The 27518-nt window shown below is 36.7% G+C and overlaps 1 protein-coding gene across 3 annotated transcripts in view; it reads right to left on the reverse strand.

Annotated features, from left to right (window-relative positions):
• Positions 1-289: 289 nt before the first annotated feature.
• Positions 290-27518, reverse strand: part of YME1L1 (YME1 like 1 ATPase) — a 42072-nt gene continuing 14843 nt past the window's right edge. For 2 of the 3 annotated variants that reach the window (XM_030550296.1, XM_030550294.1), the window contains exons 3-19: positions 26592-26754; positions 22333-22431; positions 21225-21334; positions 19903-20053; positions 19704-19811; positions 18696-18778; positions 17598-17688; positions 15788-15940; positions 13764-13896; positions 12373-12435; positions 11691-11803; positions 10809-10964; positions 9415-9566; positions 4679-4805; positions 4502-4575; positions 3700-3786; positions 290-2312 (exon numbers count right to left, since the gene is read on the reverse strand). In XM_030550296.1, coding sequence (XP_030406156.1) covers positions 2169-2312; positions 3700-3786; positions 4502-4575; positions 4679-4805; positions 9415-9566; positions 10809-10964; positions 11691-11803; positions 12373-12435; positions 13764-13896; positions 15788-15940; positions 17598-17688; positions 18696-18778; positions 19704-19811; positions 19903-20053; positions 21225-21334; positions 22333-22431; positions 26592-26691 — 1944 coding nt within the window. In that variant the 5' untranslated portion in view covers positions 26692-26754 and the 3' untranslated portion in view covers positions 290-2168. The remainder of the gene's footprint in view (positions 2313-3699; positions 3787-4501; positions 4576-4678; positions 4806-9414; positions 9567-10808; positions 10965-11690; positions 11804-12372; positions 12436-13763; positions 13897-15787; positions 15941-17597; positions 17689-18695; positions 18779-19703; positions 19812-19902; positions 20054-21224; positions 21335-22332; positions 22432-26591; positions 26755-27518) is intronic. The other variant, XM_030550295.1, reaches the window with a different exon arrangement.

The raw sequence follows: 27518 nt of genomic DNA on the forward strand, positions 1-27518 counted from the left end.
AAGCTGTCCTTCACTAATTCATCTTAATACAATATAGGCTTTTGAAAGAGGGATTTAAAATAGGGGCAATTAAAAAATATACAGTAACTTTTGATTATATAAAACAAAATAGATAAATTCAAAATAGATTTGTTGACTTCAAGAGTGACAAGTTTTGCTTTCTGTTTAAACAATTTACAGGACAAAAAAAATAATTCTCTCTATTAAGTCAACTAATTACTAAAAGTAACAATTCAGGAAATAAAGTTTGAGTGTTTCCTAGTGGTCTAACTGAAGAAACTACAAGCTTGCCATAACGGTAGAATTTATTTACAAATTTAAGCATGGTTTATATACACCTCAATTTACATAGAGTGAAACTAGTATTACACTTGATATCAATATACAGTGAAAGAAAAATGAAATAAAGCAAAGTACATATTAAAATGAACCTTTATTATTTCAAAAACAGATGCCAAGCATGTCATATCTGCATGTTTCTGAATGCATATTCAAAAACATGTATTCCTAAAATACATATACATCTGTAACCAATCAGCCTAGCAGCTTGGTATCCTGTTTTAGAGCAAATGTCTTGAGGTTCTTCCATACTGCACTAGGGATGTCATGGTACTAAGCTGACTGAATGAAAACAACATAGTAAATAGAAAAAAAGTGGTATTGCAGCACTGGTTTTTAAAGGAAAGGAAAATGCATTCTCTACTAATAAAAAAAATTAGCTAACAATGTTATACTTACAACAAAATCCTGTGTTAATGCTAATTCTAAATTTAATTACCAATTTATTTCAAATTTTTCACATTTATTGGCACTATTTTTTCACTATTTAACCTTAAATGTTAATATTCCAATAAAGGACTTCTCTCTAGGAAAGAAAGTGTATAGTGTCTAACATTTTCTATACTTTTACAGAGGCACTCTTATAATCAGCAAGTGTTAATTTTCCTAAAAATTGTTCCTTGGACCTGGCAGCAGCAAGATGCATATATAATGCTACTTGCAATAATTTTTGCTTGATTGTAAGCTAGTTGCTACTGGTTTCTTTTAGACTTTCTTCTGGCTCTAGAACGTCAGTGAGTATTTATATTCTAAAAGTTGTAGAATTTCAAGCAAAAAAGATTTATTTTTATGGAACAGGTAACAGGGAATGTTTTTTAAAACAACAAGCCACTAGCTTCTGAAGTACCCTTTTTTTTTTTTTTTTTTTTTTTTTTTTTTGAGTAATACTTGTCTCCTCTTGGAAGAAATCTTACATGGGTTATTCAAAAAGTCCATACACAATATTAGTAAAAACCAATTCAATAGTATGTCCAGCAGTATAAAAGCATGGCTATCAAATTACACCCATATACTGCTAACCTTATAAAGTTTGAGAGATAACTTTGTCAGGAGCACATTAGGTGTGACAGCGCAGCATTTCCCATCCCTGGCACAATTTTGTCAGCATGAATGCTACTTTTTACAGCATGGTCCAAAGACTTTTATACAGGTGTATCCCATCATTGCCGACATATCGTGTTGAAAATTTTGAATCATATGAATATGTACATTTTATCTTTTAAGAGTCATGAAAGTGCAATTAACAATAGTTTATCTGTTTTGGGAGCCCTGTATTTCCCTGTATTGGGGATGCACTGTGTATCCACTCATTTAACAGGTATGTTTGTTGCATTTCTGGAGCAGGAACTGTTTTTTTAAAACTGTACTTTATTGGTAAACATAAAATCATTACTGTTTTGTAACTTTAGTACTTAAAGGCTCACTTTCTACAAAATTTTATACTGTACATACTAAGATGCTACCACTTCAAACCCACAGATAGCAGCATAACCAAGGAAAATATGCTTGAACACACGAGAGCATTCACTTTTCTTTTCTTCCAATTTCAACATTTGACTGAGGTCTCCTAACAAGGTGGATTCAACCCTGAGATTTTCTATTTCTGATTTTTTTTCCCTGTGGGAACTTACTTTATTCCTTGTCTCTCATTCTGAACAAAGAGAAAAATTAGATAATTGTAACAAAAACTCAAGACAACGCATAACACTAAGAAATGTTATTAATACTATGCAAACATCAGGGGAAAAAAGCTATGCTGCATTCAGAGACAACTGCATCGCTAGATGTACATTCTTCAAATGATCAGTTAGACTCCATAAAGGAAGTTGTTATCTCACTTCTAGTTTTTTCCCCTCAAGAACTATCTGGATTTCTTTGGCATCCAAAGTCTCATATGTTAATAAAGCTTCTGCTAAATTCTTGTGTTCTTTTGCATGGGTCTTCAAGATGTTCTTTGCTCGTTCATATGAGTCCTAATATAAAAAGGTAAAAGTTTTTTTAAAAATTCAGAAAGAAAACTTAAGAAAATGATACAAGTACATTTTGAATTCAAAATACACCACTAAGAAAGGGTGCACAGCACTCGTGAGAGATGTCCTTTCAGTTCACTCCTAAGTATAGCTTTGATCTTGTAAAGTCTTAAGCACTTGCAGCATTTTATGCTTATGATTAGAGTCCCACAGACTTCAATGACTCTCCTCAGGTGTGTAACTTTACACCCATGTTTAAGTCTTGCAGGATCAGGGTCTGTGTGGGTTGAGGAAGCAATCCTGCAGACCTGCTTTGTGCTACTTAATTTTTTTTAAAGTAAATTTGGAAACTGAATGACTGACAAATCAGTACAAGATTCCTCAAAGATTACTATTGAACATGTCAAGTTTTAAAATCAAGCCCTGTGAGTTATCAGAACACAATAAAAAGGCTTAACTTTTAAAAATACTCATATTACACAGCTTCAAATTTTGCTGTCTCTCTCAAAATGTGCCCAGGCTCTAAAGTGCCTACAATCTAAAATTGTGTGTGTTTGTTTTTTAAAGTTAAAAAGTACCTTTTACCAATTCACTTTTAGACAATTTTTTTTTAAATTACTCAAAAAAAAATTAAGTTATGAGCCATTGAAAATAGAGGATTAGAAAAATATAGCAACACTTATCACAATGCTATAAATATATGTAATCTGAAAATCCCAATACACCATTTTAAATTAAACATAATAAATCTGAATCTCAAATATATCAGTACTGTTAGAGTTAGAATAATCATTTATATACAATATAATTTAACCACCAACCCTCCCTCAAAATGTTAACCAGGAAGTAAAAATTTGAAGGAAAAAAAAAAAAAGGTACTTGATACCCTAAACTGGAACTCTGATCTGGAAGTCTCAGTATGACAAAGAATTATGTTCAATTACTTGACGGAAAGTTATAAAACAGTGTGAAAGTAACATAAAATCACCACCTATTCTAAAATAGGTAACTGGAAGGTATTTAGTAAAACTCCCACATTAATTCATTGGAAATTACGCAGTTAAAGTACAGCAACACTCTGAAGACAGAAGTATGTGTTAACACAGAATGCATCAGGTGTGCTTGGATAACAAAACCAACCCTGCCTATGCCATACTGCTTAAACATAAACCAAATGCAAAACTACTAACTCCTCCTCAAAGGCATTCAATATGAAGAGACTGTGGGTTTTTGTTCACATTTGACTTAGCTGCACCTTTAAGAATATTTCCATGCAGAAGGTCAGGCACTATACTGTATATTGCAAAGAAACCAATATAATCAGTCATTCATTATCTTTGTTCAGCCCATCTCTTAAATGAGCTAATTAATTGCAGGAAACAAATCTTACCCTTAAAAGTGTTCTTATTTCCTGTTCAATTGCAGACTGGGTTTCAGGACTGAGTTTCCCTGTATCTGCATACGTCATGACACCAAGCTAAAGAAAGAGAATAGCAAGACAAGAAAAATCTTCCATTTCAATAAAAAACTGATGCTATTGCTATTTTTGTATAAGAGATGTACCATCCACCCGCCACCCACAAAATTGCTAGATAATATATACATCCACATTAATAAATCTGCCAAAAAGTCAGAAGCCAAAACAAGCTATAACATGACTGCAGGATAATATTTCCATATGGTCAAAACAAAGCTCTCTTTAAGATTACATCTTAGCTGTGAAATAATTTTTATTCTTTTCAAGCTACCCAATATAATGCTGTCTCTTTAAAAGTCTGCAAAACTCAGAGTTCTCTCTATCCCCTTTCCAAATGTCAGCTGAGATTTTCTTCCAAGGAATGAATCTAAAATTATCTTCAATTTTTAGAACATTTATTTTGCTATAAAAATAATCTTGTGAGCATGCATAAGCAATACTCCCCCTTAGCAGAAATGTGTCTGTTTAATGCAAGCGTATAAGTTGATGTGTCAAGTGTACAGAACTCAACAAGATAACCCATTGTATAAAGGTCAAAAGACAAAGCTTGTATTTCAAAATGAGCCAGATCACTAATTTATTGGGTTACAATGTCAACAGAATTTCTTGATCTCTATATAGCTTGATCTTTCACAGCTGTGTGCACATAAAAGGTACAGAATTAGTGCAACTGCTATGACGCGGTATGACTAAGTTTATATTAATATGATCTTACCTTCTCACTCATTCCAAATCTAGTCACCATCAGCTTTGCTATTTTAGTAGCATTGTCAAAGTCACTGGAAGCACCTAAATATTAAAAACAAAATTTATGTTACATTCAACTAAAGCAAAGTTACATAAACTTAATATCCATTGACAGAAGATTCTTTAGCCACAGATCTCAACTGACCTGTTGTGATGTGATCACTTCCAAATATAAGTTCTTCTGCTACTCTCCCTCCCATACTAACATCCATTTGTGCAAGCAGCTGGGATCTAGTTTCACTCCACCTGTCATTTTCTGGTAGCAAAGACACCTATAAAATGTAGAACTTGTCAGATTAAAATAAAAAGAGCATAAAATAGAAGCCCTAACACTGCTCTGTTTTTTTCTGCATTTATTAATTTTACTTTTCAGGTGGTTTTTTTTTTTAAAGCAATTTGAGTTTTCTATATAAAACTCCAAAAATCAGGAGTTTTCAGGGCTCATTAGTATATATTGTAATGAGCAATCTCTTTGCAACATCCCTCAGTACACTTTAAAGTAGTACTATTTCAAATTGCACTATGTTAAAGCACATTATGGAACCTTTAGTGCACATCAGCAGGGTCTCCACAGACCTACTGAAGATCAATACATTAGTGCGCTTTAGAAATCGCACCCCTGTAGTCCACATTACTGCTCTGTGTAGACAAAGTCTAAATATTAAATAAATATATGGATATACACCTATCTCACAGAACTGGAAGGGACCCTGAAGGGTCATCAAGTCCAGCCCCCTTCCTTCACTAGCAGGACCAAGTACTGATTTGCCCCAGTCCCTAAGTGGCCCCTTCAAGGATTAAACTCACAACCCCGGGTTTAGCAGGCCAATGCTCAAACCACTGAGCTATCCCTCTCTGCAAAAAAGATACAAGTAACTATTTCCAGTGTTTATTGGATAAATGCCAATTTCTTTTCTTTTTAAAAAAAATATTTTAAATCAGAGGTGTTTTATTGGTAAAATGTAAAACCAGAAGCCCTAAGCAACCTACAGGCTGATATACCCAAGAACCAAGATGAGGGAACTACAAAATGACTACTGTCCCCACTATTTCCTGAATGTGTGCTCAGCACAGGTCAACTTGTCTGGAGGATATAGATTCACAGATTTCAAGGCCAGAAGGAACCATTGTGATCATCTAGTCTGACCTCCTGTATAACACAGGCGATAAAACTTCCAAAATAATTCTCTCATTCCTACAGCATCCTTTTTTAAAAAACATTCAATCTTGATTTCAAAATTGTTGTCAGTGATGGATAATCAATCACAACCCTTGGTAAACTGTTCCAATACTTCATTACTCTCACTGTTTGAACCGTATGCCCTATTTCCAGTCCGACTTTGTCTAGCTTCAACTTCCAGACACTGGATTGTTATACCTTTTTGGCGCTAGACTGAAGAGCCCATTATGAAATGTTGTTCCCTGTATCAAGTTACTCATTAATCTTCTCTTCATTAAGCTACACAGACTGAACTCTTTGAGCCTATCACCATAAGGCATGTCTTCTAATACTTTTAATTCTCATGGCTATTCTCCGAACCCTCTCCAATTTACCAACATCCTTTTTGAATTGTGAGCACCAGAACTGGACACAGATTCCAGCAGCACTTGCATCAATGCTAAATACAGAGATGAAATAACCTCTCTACTTCTCCTCAAGATTCCACCCATTTATGCATCCCAGGATCACATTAGTTCTTTTAGCTACAGTGTCACCCTGGCAGCTCAAGTTTGGCTAATTATCCACCATGACCCCAAAATCTTTTTCAGATTCTCTGCTTCCCAACATAGAATCCTTCATCCTGTAAGTATGACCTACATTCTTTGTTCCCAAATGTATACATTGGCAGTATTAAAACGCATACTGTTTGCTTACGCCCAGTTTATCCAATGATCCAGATCGTTTTGAATCAGTGACCTCTCCACTTCATTATTTATCATTCTGCCAGACTGAGCATTTGCAAGCTTTATCAGTGACAGTTTTACATTTTTTCCCCAGGTCACTGATAAACGTTAAAACAGTGTAGGAACAAGCACCTTTGAGATCCCAAAGCAAACACCTGCTCAATGACTATTCCCTGTTTACAATTACATTTTGAGATCCATCGATTAGCCAATTTTTAACCAATGTAATGTATGCCATGTTGATTTTATATCGTTCTAGTTTTGTTTTTTTTTAAATCAAGATGTCATGTGGGTACCAAGTCAAACACCTTAAAGAAGTCTAAGGCTGTTAAATCAACACTACCACCTATGTCAACAGAACTAATCTAATAAAAAATGATATCAAATTAGTTTGACAGGATCTATTTTCCATAAATCCACATTAATTTGCATTAATTACATCACCCTCGCTTAATTCTTTATTAATCGAGTCCTGTATCAGTCACTCCATAATCTTGCCCAGGGTCAACGTCAAGCTGACAGGCCTATAATTACCCACCCCATCCCATTAATCCTTTTTTAAAATTGTCACAACATAAGACTCTCTTTCGGTCTTCTGGAACCATCCCAGTGTTCCAAAACTTACTGAAAAATCAACATTAATGGTCCAACAACCTTCTCAGGCCAACTCTTAAAACTCTGAGTCGCAAGGTTATCTGGACTTGCTGATTTAAAAGTGTCCAACTTCAGCAGCTTGTGTCTAACATCCTCCAAAGATACTAATGGAATGGAAAGTGATATCAACATACGATGAGACAACATCATCTGGATTTCCCCCAAAGACAGAACAGAAACATTTATTGAACAGTTTTGCCTTTTCTGCATTATTATTAGGGGCCCTACCAAATTTCAGCCATGAAAAACGCATTATGGACCGTGAAATCTGGTCTCCTCCATGAAAACTCATCTTTTGTGTACTTTTACCCTATACCAATGGCTCTCAAACTGTGGGTAGGGACCCAATTTTAATGGGGTTGTTGGGGCTGGCGTTAGACTTGCAGGGGTCTGAAGCCCAAGTCCCACTGCCTGGGGCTGAAGCCCTGGGGCTTGGGCTTAGGCCCTTGAACATGGGGCAGCAGGGCTCGGATTTTGGCTTTGTCCCCCTCCCACCTGGCATGGCAGGCCTCAGATGGACTTAGGCTTTGGTCCCCCTCCTGGGGTCATGTAGTAACTTTTGTTGTCTGAAAGAGGTCGTGGTGCAATGAAGTTTGAGAACCACTGCCCTATACTATACAGATTTCACAAGAGAAACCAGTGTTTCTCAAACTGGGGGTTCTGACCCAAAAGAGGGTCATGGGGGGGGGGAGAGAGGTAGCAAGGTTATTGTGGGAGGGTTTGCAGTATTGCAACCGTTACTTCTGCACTGCCTTCAGAGCTGGGTGGCTGGAGAGCGATGGCTACTAGCCAGGTGCCCAATTCTGAAGGCAGTGCCCCACCAGCAGCACAGAAGTAACAGTGGCAATACCATACCAGGTCACTCTTATTTCTGCGCTGCTGCCTTCAGAGTGGGTCCGGACCCCTATAGTTACAACACCATGAAATTTCAGATTTAGATATCTGAAATCAAGAATATTATTTTTTTTAAAATCCCATGACCATGAAATTGACCAAAATGGACCGTGAATTTGGTAGGGCTCTAATTATTATAGACAATACCATTTCTCTCTAGTAATGGACCAATACTATTGTTTCTAATATATTTTAAAACTCCTTATTGTCCTTTACTGTACTGGCCATAGATTTCTCCTTGTGCCCTTATCAATTTCTACAATTCCTAACTTCTGTTTTATATTCATTACCTGTCAACTTCCCTTTTCTTTAATTTGGTTTATTTTTACAGCTGCCATCTGTTCCCCTCTAAACCAGGCTGATCTTTTAACTAGTGCAGCCTTCTTTTTCAATTGGGGTTTTCTGCATTTAGTAAGATGTTCTTAAAAAATATATATATATATATATAGCTGGATTTTATTCTGCTTGCACATTATAAACATGGTCAAAATCATGATCACTTCTACCTAAGCAAACATTAATGTTTAGTTCTGTGGTCAGTTACTCTGTTGGACCTTGCCTTAATACAGAATTCCTCTGTGTTGGTTGCAACACTTGAGGATGTTTTAGTACTAGCAGCATGAAACCTCCAGTGTATGTTACTCAAATAAAGTCCCACAGTGTCAACGTTTTTTCCTTACGTGTTGCAAATAGGTGCATAAGGCAGTGGGCATCTTGTTCCCTAAACTGCTTTGGTGGTCTACTGCAGACACCAACTAATATCCCATCTTGTTCTGTACCTGTTTGGACACTGGTCCATAAGCTTCTGGATCAATGTGTTATACTAGTTTGGTTGGATATTAAAAAACAAATATATACATAATTGAACACCTCCCTTTCTGTTCAAATATCACCCAGCTCAGATTTCAAAGGACAGGATAGAAATGTTGAAGGGGCAAGGTCTGTCCTAAAAGAAGAGCGAGCAAACTATTGAAGTTAGCAATCTATTTTAGACAAAATATCTTTGGAGAAGCACTGGCTTGATACAAGGAAATTTCTATAAAAGGCAGCTCTGCCTTTTAAACTTCTGGGATTTTCTGGCTATTCTAGAAGAGAAATGAACCAATAGTAGTTCAGAATCACATCAAGACTTAATATTCCCTCCTTGCCTGTTTGAACCATTATTGATGGCTAGCAGGTTTGAAGCTAAGGAGAAGTTTCTCTCTCTAACCCAGCCATAGGAAAAAGGAACAAAGTAGAAAAAGCAATTCAGAAGATTTTTCCCTTTAAAAAGCTTATTTTTATATCATAATTACTGTAATAAACTAATGTGTTTTGCAATATCATGATGTGCCTTTTATGTCATAATGTTGCTGGGAAATTCCTTAAAAGTGCAAAAAGGTAAATAGTATAAATGTTAGGCTTATTTTAAAAAAAACAAAACCTCACATGTCCAAGCGTTGGTCCTCGGGGCATGATTGTAGCTTTGTTGATTGGCATTGCATCTTTGGTATAATATGCAATTATAGCATGTCCAGATTCATGATATGCTGTGATTGTTTTGTTTTTATTGTCAATTTCTACACTTCTACGTTCAGGTCCTTAAAAACATATGAAAAGGAAGAGAATAATAAAGCTGCATAACAAGCAAATGAAATTAACTATCATTCAAACATGTTTATACACACACAGACACAACTGACATTTGAGAACAGTGAAATAAATTAAATTATTGTCATTAGATTTGTTAGTAGGAGGAATTTTCAAAAAGGCTCTGTATTGGCCTAACACCGCTCTCACTGAAGTCAATTTGAATTTAATGGGAGTAATATGAGGGTAATTCCAAGTGCTTTTGAAAATGCAAGTCCATCAAGTATAAATGGATCAGAAGATGTTTTTGGATTAGTACATGCCTGAGGCCTCTAAGTTTTACTTCATCATATGCAACTCAAAACAAATCTTGCTCCAGGGTTCTGATAATCCACCTCCCTTCTTTACAAGGAAAAAGCATATCTCCTTTATTTGATCCTTTGCCTCCCATTTATTTTTAAAGTGCTGACAGCATACTCATTACTGTATAGGACATGGATTGAGACAGTCCTTGCTACAGAAAGATTGCAGTATTAACAAATCTCATACTGTTAACCCTCTGATACAGACGGGTCCTATCCAAAGTTGAGGTGAACAGCTGAAGGCTCTTGTATAGCTATAAGTCATCCCCTTAACCCTCTTCCTTCCCCAGAGCCTCAGTCATGTCAGAATAGCATGTTTTACCTCAATCCAAAAATTCTCATAACTGTATCTATGGTATAGTCTGGCTGAGTATTTTACAGACAGTGCCATTGTTTTTTTACACTATTCGAATTTGTGAAAGAGTATTGCAGTAGGTTAGAAATATGTTAATTTCTTCTTAACTTCCTAGCTTCAGAGCTTCTAAACACCCAAGCATGTTGGATATAATGATTCGATTAATTGCCTCTAAAAGCCATTAGCCTTTATGGCAAGAGTAAATTTCCCAATGTAGCACACTACCACACAGAGCATTTGCTGTTAGTATCTGAACCTGCCATGGCAACTACTATAAGCTTTGACCTAACTAGATAACATTACTGTACTTGAGTCTATTACATTATTAGAATATCATTTAGGTTTGCATTTGAAAGCATCCATCTCAGACCCTTCTAATGTGCCCACCATTGTAGCTGGTAAGCACTAACCTAAAAACATCAGTCTAATTGAGAAGCAGGTAGTTGAAACTGGTAACAAAATGGCAATAAACACACTCAAATATAAAACAACACACTATCTTAAAAACTATTAGTCTTTCATATGTAAAAGCCTACCCATGAGAATTTTGTCCTTTGAGAATTCCAGTTCCTTCATGGTTACCATATCTTTCCCATCAACAGCTGCCTTTAATGCAGCTTGGTTCACAAGATTTTCTAGCTCTGCTCCAGAAAATCCCACTGTACCCCGTGCAATTATTTCTGGATCAAGAGCTGGGTGAAAAAAGAATAGATATTATTAACACCTATTAATTCCTTGCAAAGAATTTTGTTTCTGTTTATCTAACAATGTCAAAAATGGGCTAGACATTTATATGAATGAGAATGCCTGGTTACAATAGTAAATGTTAAAATAAACAAGTTTTAGAAGGGATATGAACTCTCATGACTCTGAATTTAAACACACCTTTAACCATTGCAGATTAGAAAGAAGCTCTGCTCAGAGTAGGTTGTCCCATAACTGTCTATTATAGGGTTTCTTGCACCTTCATCTGAAGCATCTGGTTCAAGTCACTATTGCTGACATGACAATGAACTAGATCAGGGGTTCTCAAACGTGCATCGTGACCCTTTCTGACAACAAAAATTACTTCACGACCCCAGGAGTGGGGACCAAAGCCTGAGAGCCACCCAAGCACCACCACCCTGGGGGAGGGCAGGGGAGAACCAAAGCCCCATCTCTCCAGGCTGGGGAGGCCAAAGCCAAAGCCCAAGGGCTTCAGCCCCATGCAGGAGGCCTGTAATCTGAGCCCCGTCGCCCTGTGCTGAAGCGCTCGGGCTTGGGCTTTGCCTTTGCCTTTGGCACTGGGTCCCAGCATTAAAACAGGGTCAAAACCAACTCTAGGGTGCGGAATCATAGTTTGAGAACCACTGAACTAGATGGACCAAGAGTCTCATGGCAAAAGATGTCATTCCATGCAGCTAAATATTTATACTTACATTGATCATACTTTATTTTATTAAGGTACCATTTCAGAATTTCTGTTCGACCTTTCACATCTGGCCTTGGAACTGTAACTTGCATGTCAAAGCGGCCAGGACGTATTAGAGCACTAAGAGAAAGGAAAAAGAAACTTAGTAAATAAGACGTGCTTTAACATTTGAAGATCAATGTTAGTGACAGAACGTTATAGCAACATCTAATTTTCTTAATAAAACAGACATTTTGTGAAAACTTTCTCCCAGGAACACATCTCTCTCTCTCCATTTATCTGCATGCTGTGGAAAAAGCGGGTGTAGGTGTTTGTTGCTGGTTAACTTTAGCAGAAAGCAATTTCTATTAATCTATCAAGAGGTACAGTAATATTATTGATGTATAGAATTACTGCCAAAAATGTATATGCGACTAAGGGGTGATTCTTTACCAAGTTGTCAATGCATCATGCAGCCAACACTTAGCACAGTTTTACAATTCTTACTAGAACACGTGGTAATATTTCCTCTAAATGGGTGGCTCTTAAATTTTACAAACTGGCTGGTCCCTACAGCTTTCCAGAGAAAAGTAACCTCAATTCATTTGTAAAATCTGAAGATTATCACAACTGCATAGACAACCCTCATCACTATAGAATTGGAGATTTAATACACATTTGTGAGACTGGTACATAAACTTCATACTTACTTATCTAATGCTTCAGGGAAGTTTGTTGCACCAATAATAATAACTCCTTCATTAGGCTTAAAACTTCAAGAAAGATTTAAAAGATATTAGTTTACAAAGCTAGATTAAGCATTATAAAATTTCACTTAAAGAAACAAAAACAAAACAAGGACTTCCCACTTTTTAGTTAGTTTACAACTTCTGGGTCTTCTCTGGGCCAGCTGCAGTCAATTTGTCTACCAGAGTGTGGAGTCCGACGAGGTATAAGCCACAAACGTAGCCACATCAACCCAATGATTGTCTACATGTATCCTCTACCTGCCCATCCATTCCAGAGGACACAGCTCTGGAGGCCATCAATTGATAGATCATCATTAATAGGGACAGTGTGTCTTTATTTCCTAAAATGGGGGTTAAAATTTGGTCTAAATAACGGAAAAGGCGTATTTTTCACACACACCTCCAAAAAAATCAAACCTCTGTTTTGAAAATTAAAGTATTTTAGGCTTAATCAGTAACAAAAATAGCTTTGTTAGGTTTATGGCTTGAATGAGTTGATGTGAAACATCAGGTACATTTTTGTCCAGACTCAGAGTTAAGCACTATTACATAAAGATTGATGAAGGAACATTCTAAACCCGCACTGCCTGTCAAAGTGACAAGATGCAGCCACGCTCCCTAGGTCAAGTAGGGAAACAGTTTTTTTTAGCTTATCCTTGAGGACAACACACAGGTAGTAGGCGCTTTTCAGCTTAATACATCTATCAGTGGGGGTGAATTTAGATTTTATTTGGTTTAAACCCTAGAAACACTGTTCCTAGTTCTCAAGGTCTGTATCTCAGTGAGAACACCTGCCAAATGCATCTACTTGAATCAGAGGAAAGCAACAAAGTTAAGCAAAGCTGGTGCACATAGCCCTTCTGGCACTTATTAAGCCAGTGCCCCCTGGGGCTAGAGGGGAAGAGATTATTCAACCCTGCAAAGGGAAAGCAACATTTCCATCAATACTTCCCCTTTCACTGGTAGCTTTAATCCCTGCTGGGGTTCTACAGGCACTAAACCAGCTAATGCTCCAACTCATATTTCTCATTCCCCCCTTCATCTTTCACCCCCCCCCTTTTTTTTTTTTAAAGCTAGCGCGCGCACGCGCACCCCCCCCCCCCCCGCCAATCTGCTCTGCCACTTCAACCTGGCCTTCTCGTATACTTTCCGTCACCAGAATTCCTGGCTCTACTGTTCTTGCTAGCATAAAGTGGTGATGAAATTGGTTATAGGTATTATTTAAATTGTATAACCTTTAATCAAATCTCAATGTTGAAGAGATTCTTAACCTTAGCTTTGAGAGAGGGAATATCATTCAGGTGTTTTAAAAATATCAATTTCAATATATCAAAGAACAGAAATATATGTACCCATCCATTTCGGCAAGAAGTTGATTGATGGTCTGTCTTGAGTAGGGATGCATTGGAGACTCAATTCTTTTCCCGCCCACAGAATCCAACTCATCAATAAATATAACACAAGGAGCATTTGCTTTTGCTTCCCCTAACAAAGAAAATAGCTTAAGAACATTTGAATTCAATATATTTCATATATACAAATTATATCCAATTTTCCCTATTATTTTAGGATTCTATTATTTCTATTCTATTACTCCACTATTTTAGGACTCAATTTTTTCTTTTTTTGCTAACTATCACCAGAATTGCAATTATCAGTCAGTGAATCAACGTATTGGGGAAAAAGTGACCAAATATTAAGAAATTCATATTTTAGATCATACACACACAAAAACTGGTTTTTAGGATAAGTAGATGTCAAATTGTGACCCATTAGAACAGAAGACATTGTCAAGTTTGAGGAACTTAAGGTACAATACAATAGGTCAACTTTATCAGCTATCTCACAGCAAAGGTTTCACCTTCACAATTACAGGTATTAATTAACCGACTGCTCAAAAGCAAAGCTAAACCCAATTACACTATGAACTGAATGGAACACAGTCAACTTGACATCTACTCAATTTAATAAATGTAATACCACCTAGCTCTTACTGAGCACTTTTCATCAGCAAATCTCAAAGCACTTTACAAGGGAGGAGGTATTTTCCCAATTTTACAGACTGGGAAACTGGGACACAGAGGTGAAATGACTCACCCAAGGCCACACAGCAGGCCTGTGACAGAACCAGGAAAAGAAACCAGCTCTCCCGATCCCCAGTCTAGTGCTCTTTTCACTAGGCACACTGTACTCACTTTTTTAAAGAGGCAAAGTTTAAAGTAAAGGAAGTGAGTTTCAAGTACTACACCTGTGCCTAATTCGCCTGCCAGTTTGTAGTTTTACCAATTCCCCCACTTTTAAAAAATGTTTTTTCCTCTTGCTGGATGAAAGTCACAAAAAGGAGAAAATTACTATACTGTAGAAAGAGTGAAACTGGCTACACAAATCTTGTCAAATTATTGTTTATTATAGCACGGTAGCATCCACAATGTGCTAAGCACTGAACAAACATTGAGGAAGACATATCCTGCAACATAGCACTTACATTTTAGAAAGAAAAAAAAAAAATCAGACAAAGGATACAGGCAGGCAACACAAAACATAAGGAGTGTCAAGGTGAAAACTGACATCTTGTTAGTTACATTTTGTTTATATTTTGTTTTATTTATATTAAAACTAAAAAAAAAATCTTCCTTAGGCATTATTAAGACTACGATTTAGTCACACGTATTTTTAGTAAATGTCATGGACAGGTCCAAGGGCAATAAACAAAAATTTATGGCCCGAGACTTGTCCATGACTTACAGTATAAATACCCCCTGACAATCTTTGGGGGAGACACTGCTGTGGGGGACTAGCCAGGGGGCCGCTGCTCAGGGAGGGGAGCCGTGGGGGCCAACTGCTTCGGTGGCCCTGGGGTTAGTCATACTGGCCACTGCAGAAGTCACAGCAGTCGCGGGGAAAAAAAAAATCACAGTATCTTTGACATCCGTCACAGACACGAAGCCCTACTCATTACATTTAGTAATATTGGGACCTATTTGTGCCAACAGTGACTAAATAACATTCCAGAAAGAATTATGATTTTAAAGTGGACATGTCTCTGTCTATGAAAGACTGAGGTATTAAATAACTTACCAAGACACATTTCTACATGTGTTGGAAATAGTTTAAATTAATGTTGAAAAGTTAAAAATAGTAGGTTTCTGCAGTTCATGGCTACTCATGAGTTCGGTTAGTCTCATTCATTTCAATGGAAAAACTGGGCCAGAGTGGAATTTTTTGTATTTTTTGCCATGAGACATTGCTACTTTTCAGCAACCAGAACTTTATGCAATTAACATATGTACTACTGACACTTTTAAACAGCATCAGCAAACACCCAACTTAAAGTGTTAAAGGAATAGAAAACAACTTGATTGAAAAATTAACTTACTAAACAGATTTCGGATACGACTGGCTCCAACACCAACGAACATCTCATCAAACTCTGACCCAGATGCATAGTAGAATGGAACATCAGCTTCACCAGCCACAGCTCGTGCAAGAAGGGTCTTGCCTGTACCTGGTGGTCCGACTAACAAAATCCCTGAAGAAAGATTTATACTATCGTAAACAAACTCTGTTATACAGTAGCTCTCTCATACCTTCCAAGTCTTTAAAAAAACCTTACAACTAGCTTCAATTATATCTTAATATTTAATTTCAAATATTGCTTAACCAAGATTTCAGCATGGTTGCAGCACAGCAAGACTTAGATTTACAGTTGATCTATTTATACTTTGATCCAAATTTGAAGCATGGAAACAGCAAAATTTAAGAAGAAGCATATTGCCAAACAATCAGAAATCTAGATACAACAATATATGATACTATCATTACTGAAATTCTACCAGTGTCAACTTTTTGATAACTGTATTTAGGAAAAATACTTCCTCAACAGTGCTGCCCTTTCTTACACTTGAGAATTTTTCCCGTTTAAAAACACAGTCTACTATGTATGTTGTGTCATGGTCCTGTGACTTGTTAAATTATGAATATGATCAACAATATGATCTCTATAAAATAGGGTTGGTCAATGAGACTCATTTAAATTTTATAGAAGATTCAAAGCCTGTCTATACGAATTAAAGAACAAACATAACTGTTTAAAACATAATTATAGCCATATTTCAAAAGTCAGATGAAAATAATTTGACCTAAACAGAGCTACAAATTCCCTTTTCCTCTGTGTAAGTGAGCAAACAACTGCCATAAACTTAAGCCCAGTGTATATTAGACAATTGAATCATTGTTGAAAATGGGTTTCAGTTATAAGTCCTCCTAAACTGTTCTTGAAAACAGTTCAGGTGGCAGCGAAGGCAGGGCAAGCCCATTTCACACCCCTGAGATTTGGTGGTGGTCAAACTCAAGACAAGTTCCATCAAATACTAATTATTCTTGCTGAAATGGTGGTAACTATTGTGTCTAGTCTAAACCATTTTCTATACCAGTTCACGACAACGAGGAGAGGTAAGCCATTTCCTATTTTTCAATTTCCTAACAGACTAACTTTTAGGATCAAAAGAACCATTCCATTCTAGGCCACTAATTTCTTCAACTTTTTTTTTTTTTTTTTTTAAACTCATATAGTCTTCCATTTTTTTTGCCCAAGATTCATGTTTCTCACATTTGGTCTGAGACAACACAAGAATTCTGGCGGAGTTTTAGCAAAACTGGCTGAGCCCTTTTAAGTTTAGAGCATAAACATTGCTTCTTTTTTAAACATATTAAGATTCTTGTTTTAATTTAGGTGGGTTTTTAAGCTATAAATATGCCACGAATTTAACCCTCAAAGAGCACAAGTGCCTTTGATATGATCAAAATTTTGTTCACACAGTTACAAGTGACAAAGACAACACACATCCACCATACACAGTACCAGTTTTTACTACTTAAAATAACCCCCTAAAGTTACCTCTCAAGTCACAATGGGGTAAGACTCTTGGCATGGAATAGATACATGCTACGTTGTAGCTGTATACCACACTGGTGTAGTTTGAAAAGTCAAAATGGCTGACAACTTAATATCTAGATGATGATAGACAGCAAAGTCCAGTGATGATTGAATCTGGTAATATTCTGAACAGAGAGTTCTCAGTATTTCTGGGAGCTGTATCTATTGCTTCATGCTGACTCAGTCATTCAAGGTTTCAAAGTGAAATTCCAGGAATCTTATTATATAAATTAGCAGACGACATTCTTACCTTTTGGTAGTTTACCTCCCAGGACAGTAAATTTCTGTGGATTTTTCAAGAATTCTACAACTTCCTGTAATTCCTGCTTAGCTTCTTCCACCTACACATTAAAATATGCCAGGAAATGTGACAAAGTAGTTATAAAACGCTGCAGCTATTTTGATATAGTTACAAATAATTGTGGACAAAAATTGTAGAAGTCGTCTGTACTAGGAACATGAGCAGATATGTTCAGATTGCAGCAACTGTTCACACAAAAATGAAGCAAAACAACGGGCTGGGAAAATGCATTAATGCAGTGTAGTCCTTAATGCTTAAAAAAGAAAGCAAAATATTATTTTATATTGTCCTCACGATACAAAAAATAAAAACAGCCAAATTCCATGACAAAGCGGAGCATTACTGAAGTTAATGCCAAAGTTTTTTCTAATGAGACTATCACAACTATTTATTTCAGATAAATAAAAAAATATTTTTGCAGTAGAGAAGCAACAGGAATTTAGAGCGCAGGTGAATAGCTACCCATTGAAACTTCTCTCTATTAAGTAGATTAGGGAATCAGAAACAAATGCATTCTGACTTTTTAGCACCCAGAGTAGCCTTCTTCAGTGGCAGACTTAGTAGAGACTGTACTGTCCTTACACATTCATTCCCAACATCTGGTGATGCTTGTGGATGCAGACATGTCACTCACCACAGGGGCAACAAAAATATACTTATGCTTGGCTACTACACTTTGTGAATGTTAGTTTGTGAAATAATCTATTCCAGACACCAGGAAGATAGAACATACTTCATGGACCTCCCCGTCGACCCATACTGCCTACAGCAAACAAAAATCAGTTGGCAGCTACTTACCTGGACTCTAAAACCTTGTTGCCTCTCTACTAACTATAGAACAATTTGGAAAAGCCATGCTGGTCTTGCTTTTCTTGGTTTATCATTCATCCACAGTGCAAACCTAATTCTATCATTCTATAACCAGCCCTGTAAAAACAATACTTTTAGCCATGGGCTACCACTTTAGGAAAATACCTGCAAAAACCCATAATTTTTCAGGTTCATGGTTTCACAAGTGATCCAGGCAAAGCTAAATTTTGAACTTACTCCTTTAACATGTTCAAAGGTGACATTTTTCATCTGAATAGGATCGACTGCTGCATCAAGCCCAGATGTTGTCCGAAAGCGTACTGCAGGCAAACCAGAAGGGGGGATGTTTCAATTTACAAGATGCCATTTAATTCCAAGACTACATATATAATATTTTAATGGATATGCACAGTTAATCTGGCTGTGTTATGTCATCCATATCTTTTTTTAAAAGCAATGTTTCCATTTACAAGTGTCCAGCTAGAATAAATATTTTAATAGCTTAATTTTGTAGAACAATTAAGGTTTAGTTTTTTCCACATATATTTAATAGCTATATGAACTGAATTCAGTGGTTTGAGAGATTAACCAACTGCTTTTTGGTTCATTTTAGAGATCATTCCTTCATAGCTCAGGATGAAGTCCTGTCTTCAAAAAAATATATACATGGGTAGCTATACAAGTGTCCCCACAATGCCTCAACAATTTAACAATGAATTTCACCTCTGTTCCAGAGGTTCCACTCCTAAGTATGGAACTGTAGTCCCATATTGATACATTCAGTCTTTGGCCATTCAAATGAGATAGCTAACAAGCATAAATTTATGATGGTGCTTTTGGCAATATAAGCACCTGGTCATTAGAAGCTAAGTGAGATCACATGAGAACCACCAAATGGCAAAAGTTATTTTCTCACTACTGGCATGAATGAGAACAGATCACCTAAATTCTGGGTCGCATTACTTATTCTGCTCCCCCCTCATTTGCAAGAGCTTTATCAAGAAAGTCAAGAACTGACAGAGTATCAGAGTAAGAAAAAAAAATTACTTTACACATTTGTAGTTATCTTTTGAAGTGCTGAATGCAAAAGCAATAAATATTGCCTACATTCCTTTTGTATTTTGAAACATTACTTTAAAATAATCACAATACAAAGTACAATACACAATACAAAGTACAATACACAGGTTGAACAAAACAAAACTGAGTAAAGTGAAAGATTAAAAGAATGAAAAGTTAACAAACCAGTATCAGAAAAGGAGCCTTTACCAGATAAAAATGGGGTTTTTGACAAGCCATAAATACCAAGCAGTAACAAAACAAGGAGAAAAAGACGTGTTCGTCTTAAGGAATCTGTAAAAGAAAACACAAAAAAATGTAAATAGGATGAAATAAACTACTTTCCAAACAAAGAATGTGATGGTATTACATTAAAGCAGCTTACCATTTGTTCTTTGCGTGAGTGCCTGTGCTTTCAAAAAGCCCTCAGCAAAACCAGTTTTAAACGCATCTTGATGAGCTTCAGGTACATTTTTTGTTTTCACTAACTTGTCTAAGCTTTCAACATCAGATCCTCGGTCTCTCAAAAGGAGTCCCTAAACATACATTGCATACTAATATTACTTTGTATTCATTTTGATAGAGAGACAGTTTTCATGCAGGGCAAAAATGATAGTGAATTGGCTTCCTAACATAGATAAGTTTTTCAATGAGGAACTGTCAGACATTAGCAATATTAATTTGTTTTCAGTGTACAAAATGTTACAGTAGAACCTCAGAGTTACAAACACCTTGGGAATGGAGGTTGTAACTTTGAACAAAAATGTTATGGTTCTTCTTTCAAAAGTTTACAGCTGAACATTGACTTAATACTGCTTTGAAACTTTACTATGCAGAAGAAAAACACTGCTTTTAACCATCTTGAAACAAGCACAGAAAGAGTTTCCTTACCTTGTCAATATTTTTTTTTTTGTAACTCTCCCCTTTTTTTAAGTAGTTTACATTTAACACAATACTGTATTTGGGAGTTTTTGTTTTTGTTCTCTTTTTTGTGTCTCTTCTCTCTGTTTGCATACTTCTGATTCCAAATGAGGTGTGCGGCTGACTGGTCGGTTCATAACTCTGGTGTTTGTAAATCTGAGGTTCTACTATATGGGGCATCTGTGACAGAGTAGCTATTCCAGTAACAAAATTTTCTGGTTACTTCAAGATCTGGGTTTACTGCATTAGATTTCTGCAAGTTAACTTTAAACCAGGAAGACACCACCTGTTTAGGTAAGCATGCTACAACGTTAAAAAGACATCAGCCATCAAAGTAGCTATTCTTAAAGCAGTAGCTAAGTTACAACTGCTATAGTAAAAAAAAAGCACCCATTTCTAAGTGAAACCACTCACTGAAACTTCTGCGCATAGGAGTGCTTCATTGGTCTCCAAGATTCTTTTGTAATTTATTTTAAAAATTAGGTCAGAAGCAAAATATTTTATTTTGGAATTAAAAATTTACTCTTCTAGGTTTTCAACCTGTTATCATTACAAGAATTAATGGATTTAGGGATCCTTATATCAGCAATAGTAAAGTAAGTCCTGGATGCAGGATAAGGAGGGGGAAATGGAATCTTTTCAATTAATTGAAGTTATAAGATCTAGGAAGATTTTCCTTTCAATAAATCAGAACATTACTGATTATTCAGTAACAAAATGTCATGACTTAAGTCTTCAATTTCTTCACAGTAGTCATGATCTCAAAATGTAGCTCTTTGTACTTGCCTTTACAAATGAAGGGGATACGTTTTCCATTTCTGCAAATCGTTCGGATGTCGACTGAAGACGTCTTGCTCTTGATTTCAAAGTCTTAAAACCCCGAGACTGTATGAAAACTTAAACAAAAACACTTTCCCTTAACATCATACTTCCTTTTTAAGCAGAGAAGGAATAAGGTGTGTCAAACAAATCAAAGTTACACCGTATTTGTAGGTTCTTCCTGACTTATTTCTCCAAAGCCTCTTACAAATGATATTTCTTGTTTTTATTATTTATGCAATAAAATATACAAATTGACCATATTAAAAAGGTGCTAGGTGACATGAATAAATTACCAGTCATTTCAATTAGTTTTAAAGTTTTATCTGAGCCTTTGAATGGCTACACTCACTCCAAAAAGGCTCTTGCAACACAAGTGCCCCAATTAATACTAAAATCATTCTGAATCCCTCAGCCTACTTAATGAAATGTACTGCAATCCTAATACAAAACCAAAGGAGAGTGACAAGTTACACCTCAAGAAAGATTTCAGAGTGGTAACCATGTTAGTCTATATCAGCAAAAACAACGAAGAGTCCTTCTGGCACCTTAGAGACTAACAAAATTATTTGGGCATAAGCTTTCGTGGGCTAGAACCCACTTCATCAGATCTGATGAAGTGGGTTCTAGCCCACAAAAGCTTATGCTCAAATAAATGTGTTAGTCTCTAAGGTGCCACAAGGACTCCTCATTATCTTAAGAAAGCTCACTAGTACTGATGTCAGATTTACTTATTTGACTCAAAAGATGAGGGAGTTTAGGTTCTCTTTACTAACATCACTTAAGAATTTCACACCTTAAAGCAAGGTCTACTAATTATGTCATATTTATTGACTTAACCAAGAAACCATGTTTCTAAAGATTTCTTCAGATTTAACAGCCCAAAACCTCGTAAGAATGGAAGGCCCTTAAGACTATTTAAAAAGTAAGGTATCAAATTCAAGTAAGTTTGCCAATATTTGCTGAATGCCACCGTTACTCAGACTAAGTAGAATTTCCCAGGGGGGAGAAAAGCAAAAAACAAAACACGATGCACATGTTAACTGATCTCATGAGGTAGTTTCTTGCTTCATACCTGGCCAGCGCTGAAGGTCTGAACACACACGCTGGAGGGGACTAGGATGCTGTCTATATAAGTAAGATGAGCGTAAAGTACTAAATACATCCATGAAACCTAGAAAAAAAATATTCAACAACATAAGCATGATTTCCATTTTAGATACATGATATTTCACACTAGACTTTATACTTAGTCTAAGTTATTCTTAATTATGTTGAATCCAAATGTCTACTTTACTTATATCTGGTCATGTGAAGTACCATCACAGAACAACAAACAAACCATTAACAACATATAGTGGGAATTATTGAATTTTTTCATTTTGGAAACTCTCTCAGTATGCAAGAATCCTTTTAATTTTAGAACTTCCAGGTGAAAACAAATATTCCAGCTAAGACTTGAGATCCTGCAACTGCATGGGAAAATCCCAGTTAACTGGACTCTCTCAGGATTTCTGTGTTGAGACTCATTTCATGAATTGATTTAAAAATAAGAAATGTACAAAGCATTAACACATTTTAAAACTACATTAAGGTATATCTGATTTGTTTAATAGTTGTAATACAGTATGGAGCAACAAGAGGTGGAAAAGGGACAACACTGCAGGAAATGCATCAGCAAATACCATTTCAAAAATGTTAGCTACTGAGAATACATAGCATACCACAAGCATGCCTTATATCCATTGTTCAAAACAGCGATACTCAGACCAAGGTTCACGAGCCACAAGTGACTAATGTGTTTTCTGCAGCTCTTTGCAGCACATGATATTAAAACACTTTGCGATTTAATTAGTAACCAATCAGGATGCTTTTACTATGTTATTAACCAATAAAATAATACTTGGGCAGTCACTTTGTTGGGAGGATTGTACATATATAAAAATAAAAAAATATAGTAAATGAAATAATGAATTCACACTACTGCGGCTCTTTGGGGTAATGTTGATTGCTAATTTGGCTTCTGAACCACTGAGGTCTGAGTATCGCTGGTTTAGTGTTATTGAAATGCATTGTACTGTTAAGAAACTGATTTCAACATCTCCATTAGGCAGGCTTCAAAGGTGGCACGGATATGGTCCTCAAAATGATGATCAGGGGATCATGTAGTCAAAAAAAATATTTGTAAGCACATGTTCAAAGAAGGTATTTATATAAATTGGTTAAATCTAAGGATTATTCTGGGCCATCTTCTTAAATGTAACTAAAGGGTATATTAAAACACAAAAAACCCTTACATTAATGAAACATTAAGGTAACATTTTAAATGCTCAAAAGCCTGGAAATCGAAAGTTAGAGTTAAATTTACAACCTTAATTGTGCACCCTTGTATGTATGTATTACTATGCAATCCATAATTATGAGCACACATTCTTCAAATAATAAACCATTTCTCACATCTTTATAAAAAGATATATTGCTAAATCTTTTTGAGGTATCAATCTTATGTTCCTCCATAATATCCAACAGTATAAGTTATACCAAAAAGTACAAATGAAGTTGTAATAAGATGTAAGAGTAATGATGAAAAGCAGTATGAGCTGGCATCCTGCATAAGTATTTACAATTTAAGTGTCTACAATTAAATTGTAGAACTTTCAAAGCTCATTGTCAGCACTGCTTCATTAACACAGCTAAATTAAAAGCATACTCTGGTAAAGAAATTACATGTAAAACTCAGGAAAAAGTTTCATTATACTTAGGCTGATTCCACCTAATTCTCAATTTTGGTATCCAAATCCCTTACGCAACTTTACAAATCTTAGCCTTAAAGTTTAAGAAATAAGCGAGGATAAATCACTAAAGCTAACTAAACTTCTACAGAAGGTAGTAAAATACTCCATCTTGAATCTTGGTGGTTTATTTCAGTGGACATGAGGACATGCTGTTAAACAGAACTTCTATAAGAAAATAAAATATATTCTGCTTTCAGCTGTTACAATGAGCTTGCTTCAGTCCTGAAGCAGTTTCTACTATTCTAAGATTTCTTTCCCCTACACTTGAATTTTAGCAGCTCTTTGGCCTGTGGCAGGGCTCCTCTCCCACCAATAGCTCTGCCCAGGGCATGTCTACACTATAAACTTAAGTTGACCTATGTTAAATAAACTTAGTTGCGGTGGTTCACATCCACACTGCCCTTCTGTCCGTGGTGCATGTCCTGGAGTGCTTCCACTAACTTAAGAGGGGCAATGTGAGGGGGTGAAAGCCAGGACTCTCAGCTCCGCACGCAGCTCCCTGCCAGGAGCCCAGCTCACTCCTAACCCCTGCTGGGATGGGGAAACCACCCTGGGTTTCTCAGCTCCCTGCTGGGAGCCAGGCAGCTGCACTGTGCTCCAGTCACAGAGCTCCCCGCTGGTTGCAGTCAAGCTCCCAGTGGAGAGCAGAGAGTCAAGAGCCCAGAGGGGCAGCCCAGATCTGAGCAGGGAGCCTGGGAAGTGGGGAACCGGGACCTCAGGGACAGCAGGGCTCGCTGCGGAGAGCCTGGGCAGCAGCCTGAGCCAGAAGCCTGGGAGGCAACCTGGCTTGGAGCAGACTGGGCAGCAGCCCAGCTGAGGAGCTGGGAGCCAGCTTTCTTATCAATTTCACAGCTCCAGCAGAGCCTTGAAACTGACAATGACTGCCAATAGATGTAAGAAAAGCAGCATCTACAGGGACACCGCATTACCCTTAACTACACCAACATAAGCTCTACACCTCTTGTGGAGGTGGAGGTATCATATCAGTGTACTAGGGCACTTACATCGACAGGAGCAAGGCTGTAGTGTCCATACTGACATAATTAGGTCAATGTAAGCTGCCTTACATCGACCTAATGCTGCAGCGTAAGACCAGGCCTCAATCACCCTAATGCTGCAGCGTAAGACCAGGCCTCAATCACCCTGAGTGAAAAGATCAATCTTATGAACTAGACTTTCATAGCTCTGAAGACTCCCAAAAACCTTAGTAACTCTCCCCTTTCAACCAGGGTCTTGTCTGTGCTAGCTATTTCTCACATTTTTACCCACTCAGGCTGCAGTTCCTTCAGTGATTCTGTTCCGAGGCTAGCCTCGAGCTGATTTCCTTCTTCCTACTCTCCCAACTGCTATGCTGTGGAGACAGCATTTTAGATATCAGTTAATTGCTTCCACTGCTAGTACAATCAGGGCACTTCTACCAAGACTCTGCTTCTGCGGCAACATTCCTTTTGAATTTGGCAGAAGAATCAAATTATAAGACCATCATCAAAAAAAATTGGAGGGGGGGGGGGGGCAGGGTGTTAGACAATCAGATTTTAGAGCCAGAAGGTATCACAAAGATCATCTAGTCTCAACTCCTGCATTCACTCCGCTGACCATTATTTTCTGTAATGAAATAGTTAGCAACACATTAACAGTGAAGCCAATCTGAATTCCTTTTCAACTCATATCAATATTTCTGTATTTTAAAAGCTGTAAAAATCCTTCAGAGAAAAAGGGAGGGACTTTATCTAGACTGACACATCATATTCAGAGACAGATACACTGGTAGTTACACTCAGTTTCTCCTTCCATTCACTGAGTTTAAGGCCTTGTCTATACTAAAGGGGAAGTCGATCTAAACTATGCAATTTGAGTTATGTGAATAGCAAAACTCAAATCGACGTAGCTTAGATCTACTTACCGTCGGATCCACACTATGCTGTGTCTACGGGAGACGCTCCCCCACTGACCCACCTTACTCTTCTCAATCTGGTGGAGTACTGGAGTCGACATCCGTGTGATCGGCGGTCGATTGAGCGGGTCTTCACTAGACCCACTAAATTGACCCCCGGTAGATCGATCGCCACAGCTTGATCCCAGCTATAGAGAGACAAGCCCTCACTGGTAACAAACTAGCAGCTCAGTCCTGTCATCAGGTAAGAGGGTTGCAGTTGCATCAATGTTAAGTTGATAAAATTAGCTACTACAGCTGAGCTGAATATCAAACTGAAGAAAAAAACTGCACTGTAAAATAACAGTCACAGTCTGACTAGAACACTGAGCATAACTGGAAATGCACTACAAGATATACAGCGAACTCAGAGGAAAAAACTCTACAAATTATCTGTATAGCAAATGACACTGGTATTCTGGGTTTTTTTCTATGGACAGCTCCAATAATTTGTTTTAAACCACAATCTAAGCAACTGCATAACACAATGACCTATGGCTTGATTTACCATGGTTTCAGCTTGAAAATTTAAGTGTGACAGCTTTCACTAGTCCCATTTTTATTTTTGTTGAAATGATAATTCTGGCATATCACCCTGGAACATACCATGTTTATTTTCAAAGAAAGACTGTGCAGAGATATAAGATGTATTCCACTGGGATGAGATTTTGTTTTCTGTACAATAGCCAGGAAGCAACCTGTTCATTAGTTCATCGAGCTGGCTAACTTTCAAGTCGGACAATCCCAGGTCTCTCAGATTCAGTACAGGCTGTAAAGCAATAGGAGAAGTATTCAAATATTCAATAAAATCAGGTCACCTCATGAAAAGAAAAGTCTGCTAAGAAGGGGATATTTTCACAGAATTACTGATACAGCTTCAACTATCAGATTTTTAAAGAAGAATTTTAAAGTGAAAAACACATATTTTAGACATAGAAAAATAAGAAGACTTAATTAAACCCTAAGAGAAAAATAAAACCAGTTATTATTGATATAAAATAAGCTTCTATACTATGCCATCCTGTGTGTATTAATCACAGAGGGTGTGCTTTTTTGGTAATATATAGCCATTTGTTTGCTTAGTCCATGTTAAGAACGTTCTCTTCATATCTGAAAGCAGAGTAGATTGATTTAAGTCAAAGTGAATTAAATCACTAATTTTAGTCATGATTTAAGTCAACAGCCAGGAAACCTTGATTTAAATTGCCAATTTTAAATCTTATTTGTATTTGTACTTCTTATTTTCCTGAAGAAAAGTTGATTCTTATTAGCTGGTAATCATTAAAACACACTAAACAGCAACCAGCTACAGCCTTAATACTAAATTTGATGGTACTTTTTGCTACCCGGATGACACACACCTGTACACATTTATGTAAACAATTTACATAGTTTAACATAAATAAAAATATTAATAATGTTATGAAAATAAATTTATATATGTTAAAAATGGTGAAAGCTGCATTTCTAATTCATTGGATGATTGTCATCTTGAGATTTGTTTCAAGCTCTATTTGGATGGAAACTGGAATT

Source organism: Gopherus evgoodei, chromosome 2, assembly GCF_007399415.2.
Source record: "Gopherus evgoodei ecotype Sinaloan lineage chromosome 2, rGopEvg1_v1.p, whole genome shotgun sequence".
Taxonomy (NCBI): Eukaryota; Metazoa; Chordata; order Testudines; family Testudinidae; genus Gopherus; species Gopherus evgoodei.